Below are 22053 nucleotides of genomic sequence, written 5' to 3'. Positions count from 1 at the left end.
TTCCTCAAGGATTTATTACAACCTGATCAACATTTAAAAACCATTCCAAGTCACTTAAATACTATTTCAAGCCTATGCTAGATTACAGGTAGCTTATGACCATCTAAAAGTCTAAGTGGACATTTTAGTTTGCTCTTTTCTGTGTTTTGTCTGATTTGTCTAAGTCTTTGGAAACTTTACAGGCTGAAAGGTGGACAAGGTATTCCACAGATTTTAAGAGAAGAGTAAGATAAAATGGCGTAAAAACAAATCGGATAAAAGGATATCCAATATGTTTTGGATAAAAACTAAATCCATCACTTTTCTAAATGGGTATAAAATAAGCTCTGTTCACATGAATGTGTGTGAGTGTGTTTGAGTGTGTGAAGAGGCTTTCTGGGTGACCTTAGTTACATGAACTGATGTATGAAATACATACAATTTCAATGGCCGCTATAAACATGGTTCAAAAAAGTACAACATTTAAGGGCATTGGTGAAATGAATTGTTACTGTTGTGTTCTTTTATCAGCTCATTGGAGGACCAGTTTAAAAAAAAAAAAAAAAAGCAGGAAAAACCACGAGCTATTTCAGGATATGTTTTGTGTTGACATTTTCAAGGAATGATGTCAAAATGAAAACTTTTATAATTTTTTTTTGATTATATATCAATTCTGTCTCTTAAGAACATTTTATACCAGTCGAAAGAAGGCCCAAGTTTCCCCCCAAAAATTTCTTAACTTTATAAACTTATCTGGTAGAGAGCGAGAGAGAGCGCGTCGAATGTTGCGCTTACTCCTTTATTAAAAACAATATTTCTAAAGTGAATTTTCTAATTTCCTGATTTTTATCCTGAACAAATGTTTCGGTATTAAAAGTACTTAGAAAAGTTGTAGGATGGCCCGTTTTATGATACTAAGCAAATCATGTGATAAAGGCATTTTAAAGGCACTTTTGACTAAACAGAGACATCTGTTTGATATAAGAATGAGTGAAATCATTCTTATATCAAATGTTAGCATTAGTGATTTAATCACAGGTGAAATGGCAGGAAATAAAAATACAGGACATTCAGAGAGAGGTATAAAGATTATCACAAAGTCCAGCTTTCACTGCAACTAAATTTTAATCATCTCTTAGCTAAGTATTGTAAATATCAGTGTTGGGCTGTAAATAAAGTCTTGGCCTGTAAAAAGATCAGACTGTAAGCAGTTTGAGACTCATTGTGGATCACAGTCTAAAATCGTGACCTTTTAACCACGCAATTTGCAACTGACTAGTCGGAAAACGTATCAGCTCACATCTATTCATATGTAAATATCTGTTCTGTCTAAACAAATTTTATATTCTTGGGTAATGTTTGTTTCACTAGGAGTCCAAAAGCTGCCAAGAGAAGTCAGTAGATTACTGTAGTGTAGATTACTGAAGCACAGTCCAAGACCTTTTTTTGCAACCTATTTTGTAATCTATAGAGTTTTTATGCTCTAGAGCCTCCAAGAGGTCCAGCCTCAATAGAAGAAATACCAAAATACCTAAAGCATTATCCACAATACTTCTGAAAATGCAATTTTGTTTCATCTAGTTGAAATGCAGACAAGCACAGGCTAAGATTTTGCTAACTCAATTTCAATCTACAGATATTTTATAAAGCGTGTTTTCATGTTCAGGTCCAACAACCTCCTAAATTTCTGACCTCAAGCCAAACCTTTTCCAACTCACTCTGGCTCGCTGGCATTTTGCGCTCAATGCGATGTCTTTCAGCTAATCCCTCTGTCTGAGGACTTATTCTGAAGGTGTGAAAGCCGTGTCTGTGAAGGCCGCCAGCCACACCGATAATGGCTCGTCATTATCTGCTCCAATTGGTTGTATCAAAAGACTCGGCATCCGCTGTTTGATGTTTGAAGGGTCATTTTGTTGAACCATTGAGCAGAACTGTTTGCTGCAGATGTGATCAAAGTAAAAGAGTTTTTTAAAAAAAATGCAGACGAGGTCTCACCAGTGAATTGAACAGGAAAATCAGATGTTCATAAAATGAATGTATTTTTATAATCTACAGCTCAGACCAAATATTTGCCAGTGGTTCTCAGCAGTCCATGAAGTTATTTACATTTTTACTTTATTGCAGTGCTTGGAATCACAAATCCTTAATATGAATCATTTATAATTATTAGTGTTATAATTATCTATGTTTTGATTAGTCAGTTGAATTGAATGGATTTTATTCTAAACTTTAATAACTCAAAAACAAGTCAACCTATAAATAATTGGTGGAACTTTCAGGAATTAAAAGCTCTATTGCTCAAATACAGAGCTAAAATATTACTGTACACATTTAAGTAATGAACCAAATATAAATTGGATTATGCTTAGATGACGTCTGTGAAATTTATTTTACAATTAAAAGGGTCGAGAACCCTGAGTCCAGACCTACACTCTTCACTCTTAGAGGAAGGAAAAAAAAAACAGTTCTTCAGTGGTTCTTTGGATAGTTATGGTTAGCTTGCTTTAACTCGAAGCCCCTTTCTGATCGAGAAAAAGACAAAGGTTTAATAAAACATTCCCATCAGATGGACAAGCTGAAGAACGCTTTTTTTTAACGTTTTGTTTAGTAATAGTGTACAAGCCATTCCTTATAGCTTCTCTGCTGTTCCTCAATGATTGCTTTAAGTTGAATAAATTTAATAACATTTAAACCAGGACTTCAAGGGGCTGACACATTACAACAGCAATATAACTTAAATATATGAATAAACATACGGCTGAATCTGATTAAGTATGCTTAAAAGGACAAAAAGTACATACTAATAGCACTTTTGTAATAGTGTAGCGTGTGTGTGTGTGTGTGTGCGCACACAAAAAGCTTATCAGATGTGTCTGGGTAGTGATGAACCATCAAGCTGATCACTGTTGTGTATTGAAGGCCCTTTTTTTTTTTTTTTTTTTTTTTGTAAACGAGCACCAAACCTGAGGAGGATGGATTGCAGGAGAAGTAAGAGAAGATGCTGAACAGCTTGTAAAAATATAATAATTAAAAATCTACACACTCAGGACAAATAGTACTAACAGTAATTAATTAATTAATTAATTAATTAATTAATTAATTAATTAATAGAATTACAAACAAATACATTGTTTGTACTTTTAGTACGTATCTTTTACTTTCTTTTTCCATGCCGGTGACAAGGAAAGGTACAGTTTAGTACTTTTTCTCCTGAGCATGCACTTTCAGAAATCATTCATGCAGATGCAGTTTGATTTTACGGCGACTTTCTAATTAAAAATGAAGTCATCTTTAGGATCCTCAGCAAGCACAGCGTAGTAGAAGTAGTAGTAGTAGTAGTAGTAGTAGCAGTACACTCTCAGAAAAGAAGGATACTAAACTGTACTTTTCTTAGCCCTGGGGTGTTATCCTCAAGCGTACACTCTTTTTTAATCTTTAGTATGTCTTTTACTTTACTTTAAAAACTAATTACGGTCCAATGATGTACTTTAAGTCATTTTTAAAGTTGGTGTGCCTTTGCATTTATCTCAGCACAACACAAGGCAGTTAGATATCCTGGCCTTTACAGCTTTAATCGCTGGATGCCAGTCGTTGCTTCCTGGGAAATCCTCTAAACCACCAACTGTATCTCACTGGCTTAAAGACACCATGTTCTCAAAATTGAAAAATAATAATAATAATAAGATACTTAATTAGAGGAAACTGAAGAATTTGCCAGTAGATGGCTGTTTTTTTTCATGTCATACTTTAACTCTCTGCAGTCTCTACCCCCTGAATCAACCTTTTTTGTAGGGGGGTAGAGGAAGATAATGGGATTGTTATATTAGGAGTAGCATCTTGCTGTACCACCATGTTATTTTCCACTATGTTTGTTCATTTGTATATTGGTGGAAATGTAAATTGCTGTTGCATTTAATACAAAATGTTTTTCCTAATTACAAAAAAAAATATTTTAAAGGTACTCTGTGTACACACTTCCAGGTGAAATACATGCATGTTAAAGGGTCCTAAAAGACAAGGCAGAGGAATTCCATGATGCAGATTGATTTTATGGATCATGTGTCAGAGTAACTAACTAACCCACTGTGTCAGGAGGTTGAGTGAGAGCAGTGGGAGCTACTGCAGCTCCTGTGCACTGAGCAGCCTGCAGCCCTGCAGCCTGGAGAGGTGCAATGTTGCCAATGGATGCAGGATGTTTCCAGGTAAAAAGCCCTAAATGTTTTTTCAGCTGATGTGTATTCGGGGAGGAGAGTCCATTAAGAGTGCACAAACGTGTTGGGTGGATGCCGCGTTCACGCATTCACACCCGCAGCCCCATCAGCGCGCGCGCACAACAAAGTGGACGGAGGTCACCCCGGTGCCAGCCGCTGCTTATCCTCGCACTTCCGGTGCGCTTTGATCAGCCGAGCGCATTCAGGACTATATATACAACCTCACCGCACTATCACACACACTCACACACACTCACATCAGAACACGGATACAAGCAGAAGGACATGGCGACTCTACACGGCCAGCTCATGAGCACGGAATACCCACAACACCCCGCGTTTCCAGCCAGCACCCTGAGCAGGAGCAGCAGCATGCAGCCTGCAGGTAAGAACACGGCTCAGTGCGCAGCCGGGTTGCCAGGTTGACATTTATAAAGCCGAAAAGTTGTTTGCTCAAGATTAAAGTAATTTAGAGCAACTCTCATTTGGTTTATGGTGAATGAGATGCCTTTTACAGCATCATTCTCTCTCTCTCTCTCTCTCTCTCTCTCAATCTGGCAACCCTCCAGTGTCTTAATGTCTTGGGGGGAAAAATGGCTGTAAGTTAGGTTTCTTAGATTCCTAAAATTCCTCTTAGAACCTCAGAAGGTTTGTTGAAGACACCAAACTGTACTTTTCCTTGTCGCTGGTGTTATATCAAGTGTCCACCTTTTACCTGTACCTTTATCCATTTAAGATTTAAGATACTGAAGATATACAAGATAACCGTAGCGCACCAGCAACAAGGAAAGGTCTAGTGTAGCACCCTTTTCTTGTGAACTGCTGCTCGAATCATAAAGGCGATCATGTGCTCAGAAGAATCCCAGGATTCTTCTTTACAATCTGCTCACATTGAACATCCTTTCAACTTGGTTCTCTGAGTACTGTTTGCCTTTACAGTACAAAGTTGAGTTTATAAAGACGGGATGAGTCTTTCTTTTGAGTCTGGTTCCTCTCAAGGTTTCTTCCTCATTAGGTGTCTAAATCTACATCTGGATGCCTGTGAAGCCGCTTTACTTTGATTTCACAATGTCTATTGAATTGAATCGAGACCCTACTACAGATGGTTTCCCTTTCAGACAAATAGAGCCTCTTTAGGAAGCTAGAACTGTTAACCATCCAAAGAAGAGTCTACAGAAGCTCGTTTTAACGTCTCCGTGTTTGTCCTTGCAGACTACAGCGTGTACGAGAGAGCGGCTTTGGTGAAGAACAGCAGGCCCGTGATGGACAGCGCGGCTCTTCTGACACACCGCAGGAAGAGAACCAACTTCACCCAGCAGCAGATCGAGGTGCTGGAGAAAGTCTATTCGGACACCAAGTACCCGGATATTTACCTGCGGGAGAGACTGGAAGCGCTGACTGGCTTACCTGAATCTAGGATCCAGGTAAGACGTTTAACAGAATCTAAATGCTTGAACACAGGTTCCCAACGCTGGTCATGGAGAACCCTTGCACATTTTAGTGTTTTCCTGTTCTAACACACCTGACTCACCTCATCAGCTAATTATCATCCATTTCTGAGTTAAAGTGTGTTAGAGCAGAGAAAACACTAAAAGTGTGCAGGTCCAGGGTTTGGAACCTGGATACTGGATCAAGGGATGTCCACTCGCTAGTCCTGGGGAACAAGGAACCCAACTCTTAGGAGGATTAATAATGAGCTGAAGAGCTGGATTCAGTCCCGAGTCTCCAGGACTGAAGTGGAGATCAAGAGTTATATAAAAACACATCTTATGTACCATATAATGCAAGATTTTTTTGGGAATTTTCTTATTTTGTAATGACTCCTGAAAGCTAAGTGGAGAATTTCAGTGCACTGAAACAATGTACCCTAGCTGCTACAGAATACCCATAATGCACTATGCTGCTGTTTATAGGGAATTTCTTAACAAACAGCAAAGCAGCTCTACTAGGATTTTTTTCCTTTTTTTCCCCCCTTCCTTAAATGTAAAATGTTTTCCAACCTTAATTTTTTTTGTTTCTCAAACACATTCTTATTTTTCTCAAACACAATCTTATTTTTAAAGCACACTTAATGTCCGTTGACTAAAGTGCTGCATAAAGTGCTATATTTTATATTTAATTAAATTTAAAGGCAGATTTTTTGTCTCTTTCTATAAAGTGTGAATACATTCAGGCTTGTCCATTTCTTGTAAAAGAAATTTCTTATTAATTATGTATGCTATAATTTAATGAAATGTTTTCTTTTTAGGTATGGTTTCAGAACCGACGTGCCAAATCACGACGTCAGGTCGGAGCTCCAGTTCCCGTGAAGCCCAAAGCAAGCATTCCCATCATCCCAAACAGACCTCCGGCTTCTTACCCCCTTCAACACGAGCAGCTGGGGCAGGAGCTGAGGGGCAACTTCACTCAACCAGGCCAGGAGCTGAGAGGCATCTTTCCTCAACCACACCGAGGTTACGACTCCCACTCCATGTCCTGCTTGTTCAGTCAGGCTAGCGATGACCGGATCAGAGTGGATCAGGTGAAGAGAGACGACCTGCGCGACCTCCATCAGTACCACAGGGCAAACGGACACATTTCAGCTCAGAGCAAGCCCGAGCCCTCAGTGAAGCCCATGTTAGTGGACTATGACAATTTCCCTCCTAACAGAACCATCGGCCCTGACATGAGAGTGGTCATCCCTCCAGTCCCGACGCAGGTGAACTTCATCCCAAACCGGTCTCCACCGACGCAGATTGCCTGTCCTCTGCAGCACACGCAAGTCAGAGTGCCACACGACAGCGTGGGTCATTTTTCACCGATCGGCAGCAGCGACGCGGGAGATTTTTCCGATTCTGACTCCGACTGGGAGAAAGAAGCCCTGGCTGGATTTAATGCTTTCATATAATTAGTTTGTTCCTCTTTCAGCCAATGTATTTAAAAAAAAAAAAAAAAAAACAAGAGAGAGAGAGCAAGAGCTTTTCAATCAATTATTTATTTTATAAATAGTTGCACTATGTTACTGTTGAAAAAAAATAATAAAACAGAGAATACAGTGTACATGAAACATGTCTGACTTACTACAAAATCCAGGAAAACTATCATCTTCTGTGTTTAATGTTTAATTAGAAATTAACAAAACGTATATACATTTACACATACCAGGTAAATAAAAACAACTGGTGGAAATCATTTAAAAGTAAAATTCCTAAACCCAAAATAATGGAAGATACACAGCGGTATTGGCGAAGGTTAACCACGGGGGAAGAGAACAATCTGAGCATTACCATTTACACAGTCATCTACACCTCCATCCTGGGCCTCCATCAAATTTGTCTCTTTACAAAAATACTTAAAAGTAGTTACAAAATGTTCATACATACATGGCCATTGCATCAATAAACTGTACAATTATCTACAATATACATATTCAAAAATCTCTTCTGTCTTAGACACTTGAAACTGTAGTTCCCTTTTTTTTTTTTTTTTTTTTTTTTGAGGGAAGCATAAAATAAAAAGCTGGAAAAAATAAATAAGAACCGAAACTGAGCAAGACTCTACAGGAAACAGCCATAAATGTAAAGGGAACTTTAAGATTAAGACAGGCGAATGTGAGCAACATTATCCTGTGTTAATCCTGCAGTGCGCATTATAAACATACCGACGCATAGACTTCACAGCGGAGAAATAACGCGCTACTGATGGCTCTTCCGTTCGCTGTTCTTGCGTCTGCGTGCTTGTCGCTCTTGTTTAAGACATTGTGGGATTGAAAATGGCTCCTTGGCTGAAGCTCGTTCTGCTTCAGGTTTGTTTTCAGTCTGTGTTTAAGACAGGATGGGTTCTGTATCGGTCACGTTCTGTTGGTGTTGTTGGCGGAGAAAGCGTGCAGGTTCCCCAGCTGACTCAGGCCGCTCTGGATGTGCGCTACATGGATCTCTACGTTGTCTTGGAAACAGCTGGGGTAGAGAGAGAGAGAGAGAGAGAGAGAGAGAGAGAGAGAGAGAGAGAAGACAACACAAAATCTGAGAAAGGCAGCAGACAAATTCTGCGTGTGTTCGTGTAGATTACACCACAGTGCTGCTGAATTTTAAATCTGAAAGTGTTGAATTATTTCCTAAAACAGCAGCTCTAACAGTAGTGCAGCTGCAAATCACAGGTTTATATTAATGCACTCATACTAATATGCAAGTTATTTAATATATACAGGACTGTGCAAAAGTCTTAGGCACATGCAAAGAAATGCTGAAGAGCAAAGATGCCTTCAAGAATAATGACACTGAATGTTTCTACATAAAAAAAAAAAATACTATAAAGAGCAGTAAACAGTAATAAATGAAACAAAGTCAATATTTGGCGTGACGATCCTTTGCTTTAAAAATAAATAGTAGTCTCAGGTGCAGTGTGTGCAGTTTTATAAGGAAATGAGCTGTAAGTGTTACTGAGCATCTTGCAGAAGCAGCCACAGTTCTTCTGGAGACTTTGACTGTCGACTCGCTTCTTATTTCTGCAGCGAAACCCAGCAGCCTTCATTATGTTTTTATCTGAAAAGTGTCTCTTATGTAACTGCTGCTTTCTTTACTGACATACAAACATTTTTCTTTAACATTTCATTTTGTGCTCAATAACGTAGAAGTCATAGAATAAAAATCTATAACAAAGTTTGTACTAAAAAAAAAACTTTTGCACAGTACTGTATCTACACAGACTGTCTTCATGTAACTCTCTATAAAATCTAATTTTTAATTTTGTGCTGGAAAACTAATGTTTGGAATCTAAAATGTTTTTGTACTGAATCAATAATGTAGAAGTCAGAAAATAAAAATCTATAACAAAGTTTGTACTAAAAAAAAAAAAATAGGGTGTCTAAGACTTTTGCACAGTATTGTGTATATATATATATATATATATATATATGTGTGTGTGTGTGTGTGTGTGTGTGTGTGTGTGTGTGTGTGTGTGTGTGTGGTGTTTTATAATGGTGTCCCTGAACACACACACACACAGCAGAGACAGGGCTATATGGCTACAGTTTTAAATGTGGGACTATTAAAAACAACATTAAAAAATGCAGAAAAGATTTGAATGGCCCACTGAGATGGACATTTGTCCCATCTGTGTGACTTACAGCTCTTGAGGCTGGATTATATTTGCTTTTTACTATGTATACATGTATGCAAAATGGCTGCAGTCGATCTAAACAAACTAGCGTTGTGTCTCAAATCACATACTTATGTACGAGGCGAGATAGTTCTTAAGAACTAACGCTAACCGGTTTACCTATTTACACTTAGTGTTTAAATTTAGAAACCTCTCGTGTGGCCTGTTTTGAGCACCAGTCTTCTGGATTTCCTAGATTTGTACATGCGAGGTCAGAGTTTTCAAGCTGAAACACAGATCATGACAACAATCACGACGACGACGGAAAGGTGTATCAGACCTCATCAGTGTGTATAACATCGCAGTGCATGAAATCGCTAAATATTTTACAGTTCGACTTGGAATCCACGTGGACAGGGATGTTATGACTCAGACGTGCCATCTAGTGGACGTCACTTTTTAATTCTCTAGAAGGTACGCAGGCGAAATACGTGAACAATGCCGCTCCAATTGCGGCCTTTAGGGGCGCACACAAACCTGCTGTTGAATGTCCAGACTTCTGATTGGTGTAGGAAATAAATAACAAGCTGTATGATTGGTCATTAGGTCTTGTATTCAAAATAACACTTTGGATCAGCAATGTTTATTCTCTGGAAGTCCTTTTTAGGAATCGAGTGTAAGCTCTTTAAAATCTGTCTTAGTGACACTAAATTTGTGCTGTAGAACATCAGCAGAATAAATATGCTGTGTCTTACCTGAGGTTGGAGTTGTCTATGGAGTTCTTAATGTCATTCAGGGAATCAGTCAATGATTTAAATTCAAATGAATTCAGGTCACCACCTTCTGCCAGGCACTGCAGCAGAAAACAAAATCCCAAAATGAATGAATCAGCAGCAATGAATTCAGTGGATACAGATGTGAGGAAGTGGCTCAGTGGCTCACCCTGATCTGCAGCAGGAGAGCAGTGAGACGGGAAATGAGCTGCGTGAGTCCAGGGCTCTGGACACGCTGTTCTCCATCAGGCAGGGCGTTGGACAGCCTCACCATGTCCTGGGCTTCGTCTTCGCAGCGTCTCCGCAGCTCACTGGGCTGATCCGCAGGCTGCATGCCTTGATCCGGGGCCAGCTGTACGAGCGAGAGAGTTACATGAAGACAGTCTGTGTAGATACAATACTGTGCAAAAGTCTTCGGCACCCTATTTTTTTTAGTACAAACTTTGTTATAGATTTTTATTTTATGATTCTACATTATAGAATGAGTACAAAAACATTTTAGATTCCAAACATTAGTTTTCCAGCACAAAATGAAATGTTACAGAAAAATGTTTGTATGTCAGTAAAGAAAGCAGCAGATTCCATAAGAGACACTTTTCAGATAAAAACATAATGAAGGCTGCTGGGTTTCGCTGCAGAAATAAGAAGCGAGTCGACAGTCAAAGTCTCCAGAAGAACTGTGGCTGCTTCTGCAAGATGCTCAGTAACACTTCCAGCTCATTTCCTTATAAAACTGCACACACTGCACCTGAGACTACTATTTATTTTTAAAAGCGAAGGATCATCGCACCAAATATTGACTTTGTTTCATTTATTACTGTTTACTGCTCTTTATAGTATTTTTTTAATGTACAAACATTTAATTTTATTATTTTTGAAGGCATCATTGCTCTGCAGCATTTCTTTGCATGTGCCTAAGACTTTTGCACAGTCCTGTATTTTCGGTGTGTCAACAGTGAACACCAGCAAATACTAGCTTTCTCCATCAGAATGAACAGGAACAGAATTTACATTACATAGCATTTCCAGTGGAGCAAAATTTTCTCACAGAACGCTCACTCACTTCATAACAGAACTGCTGGACTTCATGCAGAACTTTGTTCAGGTCTTTATTAAGCTGCTCCAGATCCAGTACTGTGGTTGCGTACCTCCTCTGGAAGTCCAATCCGATCGGCACGGAATAGGATTTCTGCACACGGACAGGAATTAGGATATTCAACATTCATAGTCAGATAAATTTTAAGCAAAAACAAACCACCCCGAAGTTGAATATTTTCCAATAACATCACATTCCAAAGTGTTTTCTATTCCTCTTACACCACATCAATTTGCAACACTAACCTTTTAAAGACAAACAAATTTTTATTTAGTAAAAAAATGACTTTTAATCTGTTTATAGATACATTTAATGTTGTGCAACGTCCACGAAACAAGTTAGTTCCTATCGCAGTTCCTACCTTATTGCAGCTTTACCTCTGATACCGGAGACTCCTTCCATAAATGTTAAATAAATGTTTCCTAACATAAATACACATATTTTCTTAAAAATCTATTTGTCCACCATACAAGTACCTATGTACAAGCTGTTACTATAGAAACGATAACGTATTAGAACAAATGTGTTAATATAAACCTATTATTTGTAGCTGGACTACGGTCAGAGATGCTGTTATTGAAAACTAATCAACACTTTCTGACCAATCAGAATTGAGAATTCAACAGCACTGTGGTAATAATGTTGTCCATGTCTTATTTAGATTTTTTTTTTTTTTTTTGGGCAATACACTAATTCCATCTGTCCAGTTGAGGGGACACATTTTCTAAAAATCACCTACAAATTATTTTAAAGGCTTCTAACGTTTTCTACATAGAGTAATAAAATGCAAGAAATCCTGCTTCTTTAAATATGCAAATTAGAAAAGACTATATTTGCATGTTGAGCATGACTGACTCTCAGCCAATAACACTTTATTTTATGACTTCTAACACTAACACCGATTTCCAAATGATATTTTCAGCTTCCTCTGGGTAAAACTTAAAACACAAACACACTAGAGCACAATTTTTACACGCTGACCAGCATGTGTGGTCAGATTAAATCAGCCAAATGCATTTAATTTTAAAAAATGCTTCATAAAGTTAAGGGTGACTTTAATTAACATTTCTATTATTAGTTATCTGGCACGTTAGTTCTCTTGATATGATCCTGGATCATGTGACACAAAGGAAATGGGTCAAGAAAGATAAATTTATGAAATTAATTAAAAATACTAATTTTAAATAGAATAACCTCTTTCTATGTAAACAAGATATGAATATTTAAAAAATATATACCAGTTTTTCAGCTTCGGTGTTCATCTCCTTTAAATGCCTTATGTGTTCCTTTTTAATCATGAGTATTTTGGACAATCGTGTCTGAAAGAAACAAAAAAGGAAATGAATCAAGGAATTTTCTGGAAAAAAAATCTATATAAAACAGGTTTATTTGCCCCATCATACTCACGACTTGTACGAGAAATTTGACAGGGAATCCTCCAAGTGTCTCTCCGTCACTTCCTGTCAGTTTATTCTTCCAAGGCGACTGACTAAACAGAGGATCGCTGTCCTGTAGGCACACAGTGAGAGATTCCATGTTTATTTCTCCGTTATACTCATTCTGCGTGAGTATTAATGAGGTTTTAAAATGTTCCTGAAGAGATAATCTCTGCTCATTACCATTAAGATGGGTTGGGCCGAGCCAGGATACGTCCCTCGTGGTGGAGTCATGAAGTTCGGGAAGCGTGATGGTCGCTGTTTCTGAGCGAAAGCAGATATGGGCATCGTCTCAGGAGGTTCGTTACTCTGCAAAGAGTTTAAAAAAAAAAAAAAAAAAAAAAGATTGTGGTTGTCACTGGTTCTGACATATTATATAGTTTCATTAAAATGTAAAACCTGTTAAATAACAAAGGTACAGTATCGAATAATGTCCTAACATCAACACCATCTAAATGTATAACTATATTTGGGGGTTTGCTTGGGGGGGTTGTCGTGGTTTTATATCGTGGTCCCCACAAGGATAGAAATATCTGACAGGTTTGACTATGTGGAGCCATTTGGCTGGTCTCCACAAGAAAAACTGCTTTTAAAAAAATCTAAAAGATCCAAAAGGTTAACTTTTGGTTACTGAGGTTAAGGTTAGGATTAGATTTAGATGTACGCATAGCATTAATAATTATCCTCGTGCAGGTCCTCACAAGGATAGCAAGACAAATGTGTGTGTGTGTGTGTGTGTGTGTGTGTGTGTGTGTGTAGGACTGTAGGAGTCAAATATACAGCCATATATACAGTACTGTGCAAAAGTCTTAGACACCCTATTTTTTTTTAGTACAAACTTTGTTATAGATTTTTATTTTATGATTCTACATTATTGATTCAGTACAAAAACATTAGTTTTCCAGCACAAAAATAAATGTTACAGGAAAAATGTTTGTATGTCAGTAAAGAAAGCAGCAGATTCCATAAGAGACATTTTTCAGATAAAAACATAATGAAGGCTGCTGGGTTTCGCTGCAGAAATAAGAAGCGAGTCGACAGTCAAAGTCTCCAGAAGAACTGTGGCTGCTTCTGCAAGATGCTCAGTAACACTTCCAGCTCATTTCCTTATAAAACTGCACACACTGCACCTGAGATACTGTTTTATTTTTAAAAGCGAAGGATCGTCACACCAAATATTGACTTTGTTTCATTTATTACTGTTTACTGCTCTTTATAGTATTTTTTTAATGTACAAACATTTAATTTTATTATTTTTGAAGGCATCTTTGCTCTACAGCATTTCTTTGCATGTGCCTAAGACTTTTGCGCAGTCCTGTACTTCTAGTGTAAGCATCCAGGATGTAAGTGAGGTGGAAGTGTTGGTGAGAATCGGAGACACATCTCGAACAGCACTTCAGTTTTAAACTGCTCTGAAGTTCTGCATTAAGCAGCTGTGGCTGTTACAACAGAATGTACTTGTAGAATTAGTTTTAATGGGATTTACGTTTTAACTGTGCATCACACTCACGCTTTTTCTGGCTGAATATTAAATAGTGTGCACTATAGAGTGTGCTACTTAGCATATGAACACACGTTTAATATTGTTGTTCCTCTTTCGGCTGCTCCCGTTAGGAGTCGTCACAGCGGATCATTGGTCCGCGTATTTGATTTGCTACAGTTTTTATGCCGGATGCCCTTCCTGACGCAACCCTCCTCAGTTTTATCTGGGCTTGGGACCGGCACTGAACCCCAGTGGTTGGGGATGGTTCCCTGGCCAGGAATCGAACCCGGGCCGCAGCAGTGAGAACGCAGTGGCCTAACCACTAGTCCTCCAGGAACCCATGAACACACGTCTAATATTGTTTAAAAAAAAAAAATTCAATCAAGGTAATATAACAATCTCACACTGAATGTTGATTTCAACCATTATAATCAGCATTGTTAATGTGCGTGTCGTTTGCACTAAGTATCCAATAGTTAGGAGTATGAAGTGTGTGTGTGTGTGTGTGTGTGTGTGTGTGTGTGTGTATACGTGTTAAAGTGTGTGAGGTGTTGAAGTGCAGCTGGAGTAATGTAATGATTGAATTCATGAACCGAAGACTTACAAGCACTTCATAGTCTGGAACTGTGTGTGTACCAAGCCCACTTCTGTCAAAGGTGACGCGATACGTTGCTGCACTTGTGTCCACTGCGTCGATCTGTCCGGTGAACAGGCCGTCCTGTACGCCCCTGAGTCGAGCTACGATATATAAACGCGACAATTTAATAACGTGTCCTAATATATGATGGTTACAAAGTACCATGAGTTAATATTTAGTACTAATTATTAACGTAGTTAATGTTGCCAACACAAAGTTGATCATTTTCTTAATAACAGCACATCCTGGAGTGTTTTATTCCTCTTATACCACAGAAAATTGTAAAAATTTTCATTTTACACATGGTACTTTTTTATCCATTTATAGTTACTTTTAACGTTGTGGAACATCTCGTTCTCAATGTTAATTAGGCACCAAAAAAACAAAACAAAACAACAACAACAAAAAAAAAAAAACACAGCTTGTCTTGTGCCAAGGTGGGAAACGTAAATTTGACACTGGAGACTACTTCCATAAATGTTAAACAAACCTATCCTTACGGAAAACTTCACCATTTCAACGATTACGCACGTTTATGTGGAGCGTCCAACATACAAGTCCCTGTGCAAGCTGTTACCATAGAAACAATAACATCTTAAAACAAGTGCATTAATATACACCTGTGATTTGCATCTGCACTACTGTCAGAGCTGCTGTTATAGAAAATTAATCAACACCTTCCAACCAATCAGAACTGAGAATTAAAGAGGACTAAGTACGGTTGAATTCTTGATTCTGATTTTTGCTGCTTGTTATGTTTTTTTTTTTTTCAATCAATCTCTCCTGGATGTTTAAAATAACGCTCACGTTTAAAATGATACAAACGTTTTAAATATTTAATAAAGACTTCTCTGGGAATTTTAGAGAGTTCCGATGTTAGAAAGAGACTAGAAAGATTCCCGTATTATATTCCCTGGGAATAACTCTAACAAGCTGTGTGTTCGGCTTCATACCTCCAGGTCACCCTCTTTTTTTTTTTTTTTTTTTTTTTCCAGAGAAATTTAAAACTCACCGGTGACTTTAGTGCCGATGACTAACGGCAAAGGGATTTCCTCTGGTAGATCTTTGCAGAGTGATATGTCTGTGATTTTTCTCTGCTGCAACAGACGCATCTTCTGTCTCTTCTGCTTCAGTGCCGTTCGCTCCTCAGCAAAAAACGCAGAAGAGCACCTGCCAAAACACTCATCTTCAGCTCAGCGCTCTCTCAACCAACAGGTCATTATAATCCCCGAGCTATGTCTTTAAACATGAACGAACGCGTTAAAGAAACTACATTAGGTTTACCTCCTGGGTTTGCCCATTAGTCGTCTGATGGTTCCCCATTCCACTCTGGTCAACTTCCTGGTTTTTAGATTAGGGAAAGACTCCTTCAGGCATAAACAGAAGTCATTATCGCCCTCAAATAACGGTCTGAAAAGAGAGGAGAAGAGAAACACACGGGTTAACATTTATACCACAGCTCGATTCTGATTGGTCAGAAGGTGTTGATTAATTTCCTGTGACAGCAGATTGGACAGTAAGTCTGGCTACAAGGCAAATCACATTACATCACTACAATATTTATTATACTGTACATAGGCTGCTACTCTTACGTTTACACTATTTCAGCTACTTATATTGTACTCTTTGCACTATTGTCACTGGATTCACTTTGAAATAGAACTGTGTACTGGTCGGCGCTGCACTGGGACTTACTGTGCCCATTGTCAATCCCAGTAGTCACTGTGCTGTTTTGTATTGTGCACTTTATGTATAAATTTACATAGTCCCTTGTAGTTCTGTGTTGTTCTGTGTTTGTGTTGTAGCACCTTGGTCCTGGAAGAACGTTGCTTCGTTTCACTATGTGCTAACTAATAGTTGAAATGACAATAAACTCCACTTGACTTGAAAAGAAAAGAAAAAAAAAATCACATTGTAATAAGTTATCTTTTATATATGTTTATATATATATTTATATTTATGTATTTATATTTATATATCTATACATTTATATATCGCTGTATATGGTTGAAACGACAATAAACTCCACTTGACTTGAAAAAAAATAAATAAAAAAATCACATTGTAATAAGTTATCATTTATATATTTCTGTAATAACAGCTTACACCTTGACTTGTATGGCACACGGCCCACATGAACATAAAATAAAACATATTTAATCGTCGATATGGTGAGGTTTGCTTTAAGGAGACGTTTATTTAACATTAACGGAAGGAGTCTCCAGTGTCAGCGCTTTGTACCAGGCAGAGCTAAAGCTGTAAATTTTAGTTTTCCAACACAGGAGTTTGTAATTTCTCAGTAATATCACAAGCTTTAAGAGAGAGAGAAAAAAATGAGAGAGACTAATGACTGTTTCTAGCTGCTATAATGCAAGTGATAACAGGAACGTGTTTCATAGACATTAAACATAGCTATAAAAAAAAATAAAACGTATGATGTGTCATTCTTTAATAAATAAAAAAATTTAATAGTTGGCAAATCGCTGTAGTGTCAGAGGAATAAAACACTCCGGGACATGCTGTTATAGGAAAACAACAATATCCTGTCACTGATTATTTTCCTACACCAGCACAACATAGAGTGCTTACCTGTCAATATTAGAATAGAACCACTCGTAGATGCACCATTTGTGCGCTTTGGGAAGCTTGAGCAGATTTCGTAATCTCAGTCCGATCTTCTGTGAGGTTTTTTTATCTGGTGTTGCGACAGTTGCAAGTTTCTGCATGAAGAGAAAAATCCAAAAATTAATTTTAGACATTTTTTTGGAACTATCTTTCTGTATCATCACAGAACACCTGGTCTAATCGTCTGACCTGAGGAACGGTGGTGACTCTCTGGCTCCTCCTGGGGGATCTGGAGCTGAGAGACCGCTCCTCCTCTTCAGAGGAAAAACGACTTCTCTTTGAGCTTCTTGTTGGCTTTAATGTCAAGAGAGAGGGGAAAAAACATACAGAGTATTATTATTATTACATATAATTACAGTGATACAGTCAAAATAACGGCAAAAGCGCTATCCAGTATCTAACAGAAGGTCGAACAGAAACTGCGCAGCGTGATTTTGTGAGTTATAAGTGCTATTGAATTCAAACATGTCCGCTGCTGTTAATGATTTCTTCCTCACACCTGCTACAGGAGCAGACTTTCTCCACACGCTAAAGTTTTCACATACACGGGGTGCACAGAGTGAAACAATTGTGTCACGTAATAATGTATAAGGATGTGTATAAACAAAGAGCATCGTTACATTTTCACATAAAACACCTTTCTCACCGTTTCCATAGTCGTGTAGCTGCTCCTTCCTCTGGTGTTCTGAGATTTCGAGAGGATATTTTTCTCATTTAAGGTGTTCGACAAACTTCCCTCTGCAAACAAAAATCATCATCATCATCATCATCATCATCATCATCAGCGTTTGGACTGAAAAACAATTCTCTCAGATTTTAGGACTTTTAACTCAGTTCTGTTCTTACCTCTCAGGCTGACAAGAGCCTTAGCTGAAGAGCCTGAAATTAAAAGAAAAAAAAAAAATTAGATATGTTTCAAGCCAATAATACAGAATAGTTTAAACATAAATGGATTCTGATTGGTCAGCAGCTGCTAATTCATTTTCTATCACAGCTAATCTGACAGTAATGCAGCTGCAAATCACAGCTTTATTTATAATTAATGCGCTCGTTATAATACTTCATCGTTTCTATAGCAACAGGTCATTCACAGAGACGTGTAGGGCGGACCATCCACACAATCGAACACTAATAATAAGCTGTGTTGTTATTTAACAAAGAAAAACGTGAAATCGTTGATATGGTGATTTTTTTTTTTTTTAATGGAATCATTTATGGAAGGAGTCTCCAGTTTCAGCTCCTCGTAACAGTTAGTAAGTTTTCCAAAACATCGACGTCTTCAGGAGGTTTTAGTGTTTTTATTTTTTTTTTCATCTATTAAATTCGAGAGAGGAAAAAAAAAACACGCTGGTGAGAGAACGACTGTTTATAGCTGCTGTAACAATATAAAAGTTAGAACTATATAACTATAAACAGTCTTCAATTAATAAAAACAATAATTCGTTGGTAAATTGCTGTGGTATAAGAGGAATAAAAGACTTCAGGACGTGCTGTTATTGCAGGTAATTAATCGACTTCAGGGGAGTTATGGTAATATGCATGAAAAAGATAGATGCATTTTTAATAAGTGCAAGAAGTGATTCAGATCTTTTCCAGTTAAAGAAGTAACTAGAGTCGGGACTCCAACAAACATGTCATGAACATACATGAGAGTGTGAACATTTACTGTTCAAATTTACTGTTTTTCAAAGAGTGGCGCTGTCTAACATCAGCGATAGACGTGTCACGATCCATCGATACGGATCGGAGTATCGATCAAATAACCGACGATCCGATGATGCAGTGCGTGAACATCGATGCATGTAGAATTTCTAAACTGGACCTTTATTTAAGATACTGTAATTCCAGTCACGTCCCGAACGTGACGTCCGTCAAAGTTTAAGTTCATCACGAAATATGTAGCATTTCTTAGTGGAAAAAATTTTCTAAATATATTTCTGTGAATTAACGTTACTGATTGTGTGGAACAGACACATCGTTTAATATCGATCGCAGGCCCCGGAATCGATCAAATCGAAATCGCACCGTGGCAGTCATTGAGGTATCGGCAAATATCGAACCACTGGCTAAAAGAATCGATATTAGATCGTATCGTCATGAAACTTGCGATTTACACCCTAATCAGTGAATCTGCCTACATGTAACACAGACTATGCTACCATACACCATACAAATGACATGTAAATCAGGGAAAACGCTGCATTCGACTAAAACTCTAACTAGGGAAAACCAAAAGAAAACGCCTCCTTAACTCTCGGGATTTCCTGCTCGTAAAGTCGGGATGGTTTCCTCGACCCTGAGTTCAGCAAGTATTTACTTTAGATCAATCAACATGCAGATGTGTTAAATCTATAACACTGACTAAACAGTCCACTGTTTGGAGGAGGAAAGTAGATTGTTGCTAACAAAAGACAAACATGGAGGCGTCCATGGTTTTTCCCACTTTGTAGCTTGAACACAGAGGTCCAAAATGATCCGATTTCCTGCTTTTGAGCCGGGCATCAGTTACAGCCCTAATCTAACACACTTTATACATCCTTTGGGAGGTTTAGAGACGTTACAGCCAACATTTTTAACATCAAAGTGGAACTAAACGCTGCAGGCGTTAAATCTTCACAATCAGACCCAAGCTCTTTTTCCAGATCAGAATTTCCAAATCCAACAGTTTTCCATTTTCCATATGATATCAGATGATCAGAGCTCTGTGCGTCAGTCGATATCCAGCATTGACGTCCTCAGAGTAACAGAACGAAACTCTGCGAGCTTCAGTTACCGAGAGATGTGAAACGCCAGAGCCGTGATGGTGGCATGCTTTAAGTTGTGTGTCCTGTCTCCGTGTGCAAGATTTCAGATTTGTGTTATCACACATACATGAAAAAAATGGGGGACAGCGTCTTGGGACAGCGTCTCAGTCTGTAGGTTTCTATGGAGGATAACTGTAATCTGATCCAACGTTCTTGTGTAAGGACGTTTAGTGTCCATAATGACGAGGTCAGGGGTCACAGACAGTCTGTGAGCGCAGTAAAAGTCGCTTTGGTTGTTGAAAATAACATAAAACGCACACATCAGCATTCTGGCTTTACACATCTCCTTACTAATGTTAACAACATTAAAAGGTCATTATCTGGGAATAACACAAGCAATAAAGGTTTTATCAAAGCCTCAGAATGATAGTTTGATCCTTCAGAATTGTTTTTTAACACATTAAAATCTCGAACATGAAACGTGGTTTCACACACGACTGTTTTATGGCACGAGAAACGCATCGTGACGTAAGCACAGATTCCTATAGTGAAAATAATCAGACACAGATGATTACACGACTATTATTCTTCTATTTAACATATTAATTTGAAGATTATCGGGTAGGAATTTCACTCTGATTGAGATGTACGGCCTTCAGGAAGACATAAAGCTTCCGGTGGGATTATTCACAGATTATTAGGCTGTATGTAAATGCAGCTAGGATCAGATTGGTACATTTCTGATTCGTTAAATTCATTAATCATTCTGGGATTGTTGTTTTGTCTGATTTTTTTTTTTGTCTCTGTGTATACATATATACATGGTTATATGTTTTGTGCCACTTTTCTTCACCTTCACCATTAAAATATATAGATTTTACATTAAATCAGGTATAAACCAAGACAACATTTAATTGAACAAATGTGTTAGTTGACTATTTATTCTAACAGATCAAAAGTGATGAGAAAAGAAGGTCATGAAAGCAGGAAAAGATTTAATGATTAAAAAAAGATTTAATCACAAGACAAACCACCTAACTGACTTGTTTACTAACTTTAACCCATTAAAGTGCATGTCAAAATAGCACTACATGAAATATATCATGAGCCAGGCTGATAAATGTGTCAGATTTAGTGACAAACTGAACAAAATGGACCCTGTGTCTGTGACAGAGGATCCCAAGGAAAATAAACCAGCAGCTGTCATCGATATGGACCACTGCTATGTGGAGACAGTGTCAACTCGTAAACCTTCCCAAATTCAACATTTCACTTCACTCATTTCAGGAATTATCGTTATGTATAGCCCAGTCACAATGATTTAATAACCAGTGATACAAACAATAACCACCAAAATACAGCAAAGTTCACCTAAACAACATTGTTTATATTAGCTAGTTAGCTTAAAACGCAAAATTTCCCTACCCATAATATGACAAAGCCCGCCTCCTAGACAAAAACCCCAACCCTGGTTTCTGATTGGATAATAAACTGCACGTCTGAACTCCTAGCCAATGACAACACAGAACAAGAGTTCCTAGCAACCAATCCTAGGAAGGAAGGCGGGTCTTGTCGGAATACGGATGGAGGAAAAAAAAGGCAGCAAAAAAAAAAAGGCTCCTGAAAGCTAACACCTAGCTAAGTAGCAGTTAGCTTCCTAGCTAGCAGGTTAAGCAGTTTAGTTTGCGCCAGAGAAACGACATTAGAATATATTTTTTAAAAATTCGCGTTGTAAAGAAAAGCACGTATGTAAATGTTTTTAAAGCAACAAGCTAACATTTTTAGCTGTTTGAGGCCAAAACCGAGTTAGTTTTTAATCACTCACTCTCGTCCAACAGCTGCTCGTGCTCCGCCATCTTGAATTAGCCGCGCCGGTTTTTCAAAGACGGACCGACGCAAGGCATTGTGGGAAGGAGACGAGCTGAGAGGGCTGTTTGAAAACAAGACGTCGAAAGCAAAACGACTGCTTATACTGAAAATATTTAATCATAAG

At 38.1% G+C, this 22053-nt stretch overlaps 2 protein-coding genes across 2 annotated transcripts; one reads left to right on the top strand and one right to left on the bottom strand.

The window, feature by feature from the left end:
- Positions 1 to 3910: 3910 nt before the first annotated feature.
- Positions 3911 to 7103, top strand: mixl1 (Mix paired-like homeobox). The gene is made up of 3 exons (XM_026923667.3): positions 3911 to 4575; positions 5403 to 5614; positions 6439 to 7103. Exons 1-3 carry the CDS (start codon positions 4263 to 4265, stop codon positions 7075 to 7077), a joined length of 1164 nt encoding a protein of 387 aa, XP_026779468.2. The 5' UTR covers positions 3911 to 4262; the 3' UTR covers positions 7078 to 7103.
- A 100-nt stretch (positions 7104 to 7203) lies between these two features.
- On the bottom strand, positions 7204 to 21993 carry lin9 (lin-9 DREAM MuvB core complex component). Its single transcript, XM_034313429.2, has 15 exons — positions 21886 to 21993; positions 18163 to 18195; positions 17963 to 18054; positions 17506 to 17610; positions 17281 to 17411; positions 15976 to 16101; positions 15704 to 15861; positions 14659 to 14792; positions 12755 to 12880; positions 12543 to 12644; positions 12374 to 12454; positions 11103 to 11228; positions 10209 to 10391; positions 10022 to 10119; positions 7204 to 8125 (listed from the first exon to the last, which is right to left on the bottom strand). Exons 1-15 carry the CDS (start codon positions 21914 to 21916, stop codon positions 8020 to 8022), a joined length of 1632 nt encoding a protein of 543 aa, XP_034169320.1. The 5' UTR covers positions 21917 to 21993; the 3' UTR covers positions 7204 to 8019.
- Between the last annotated feature and the right edge of the window lie 60 nt (positions 21994 to 22053).

The sequence above is a fragment of the Pangasianodon hypophthalmus genome, chromosome 19, assembly GCF_027358585.1.
Source record: "Pangasianodon hypophthalmus isolate fPanHyp1 chromosome 19, fPanHyp1.pri, whole genome shotgun sequence".
In the NCBI taxonomy this organism is placed as follows: domain Eukaryota; kingdom Metazoa; phylum Chordata; class Actinopteri; order Siluriformes; family Pangasiidae; genus Pangasianodon; species Pangasianodon hypophthalmus.
This window is presented reverse-complemented; position numbering and strand designations above follow the sequence as displayed.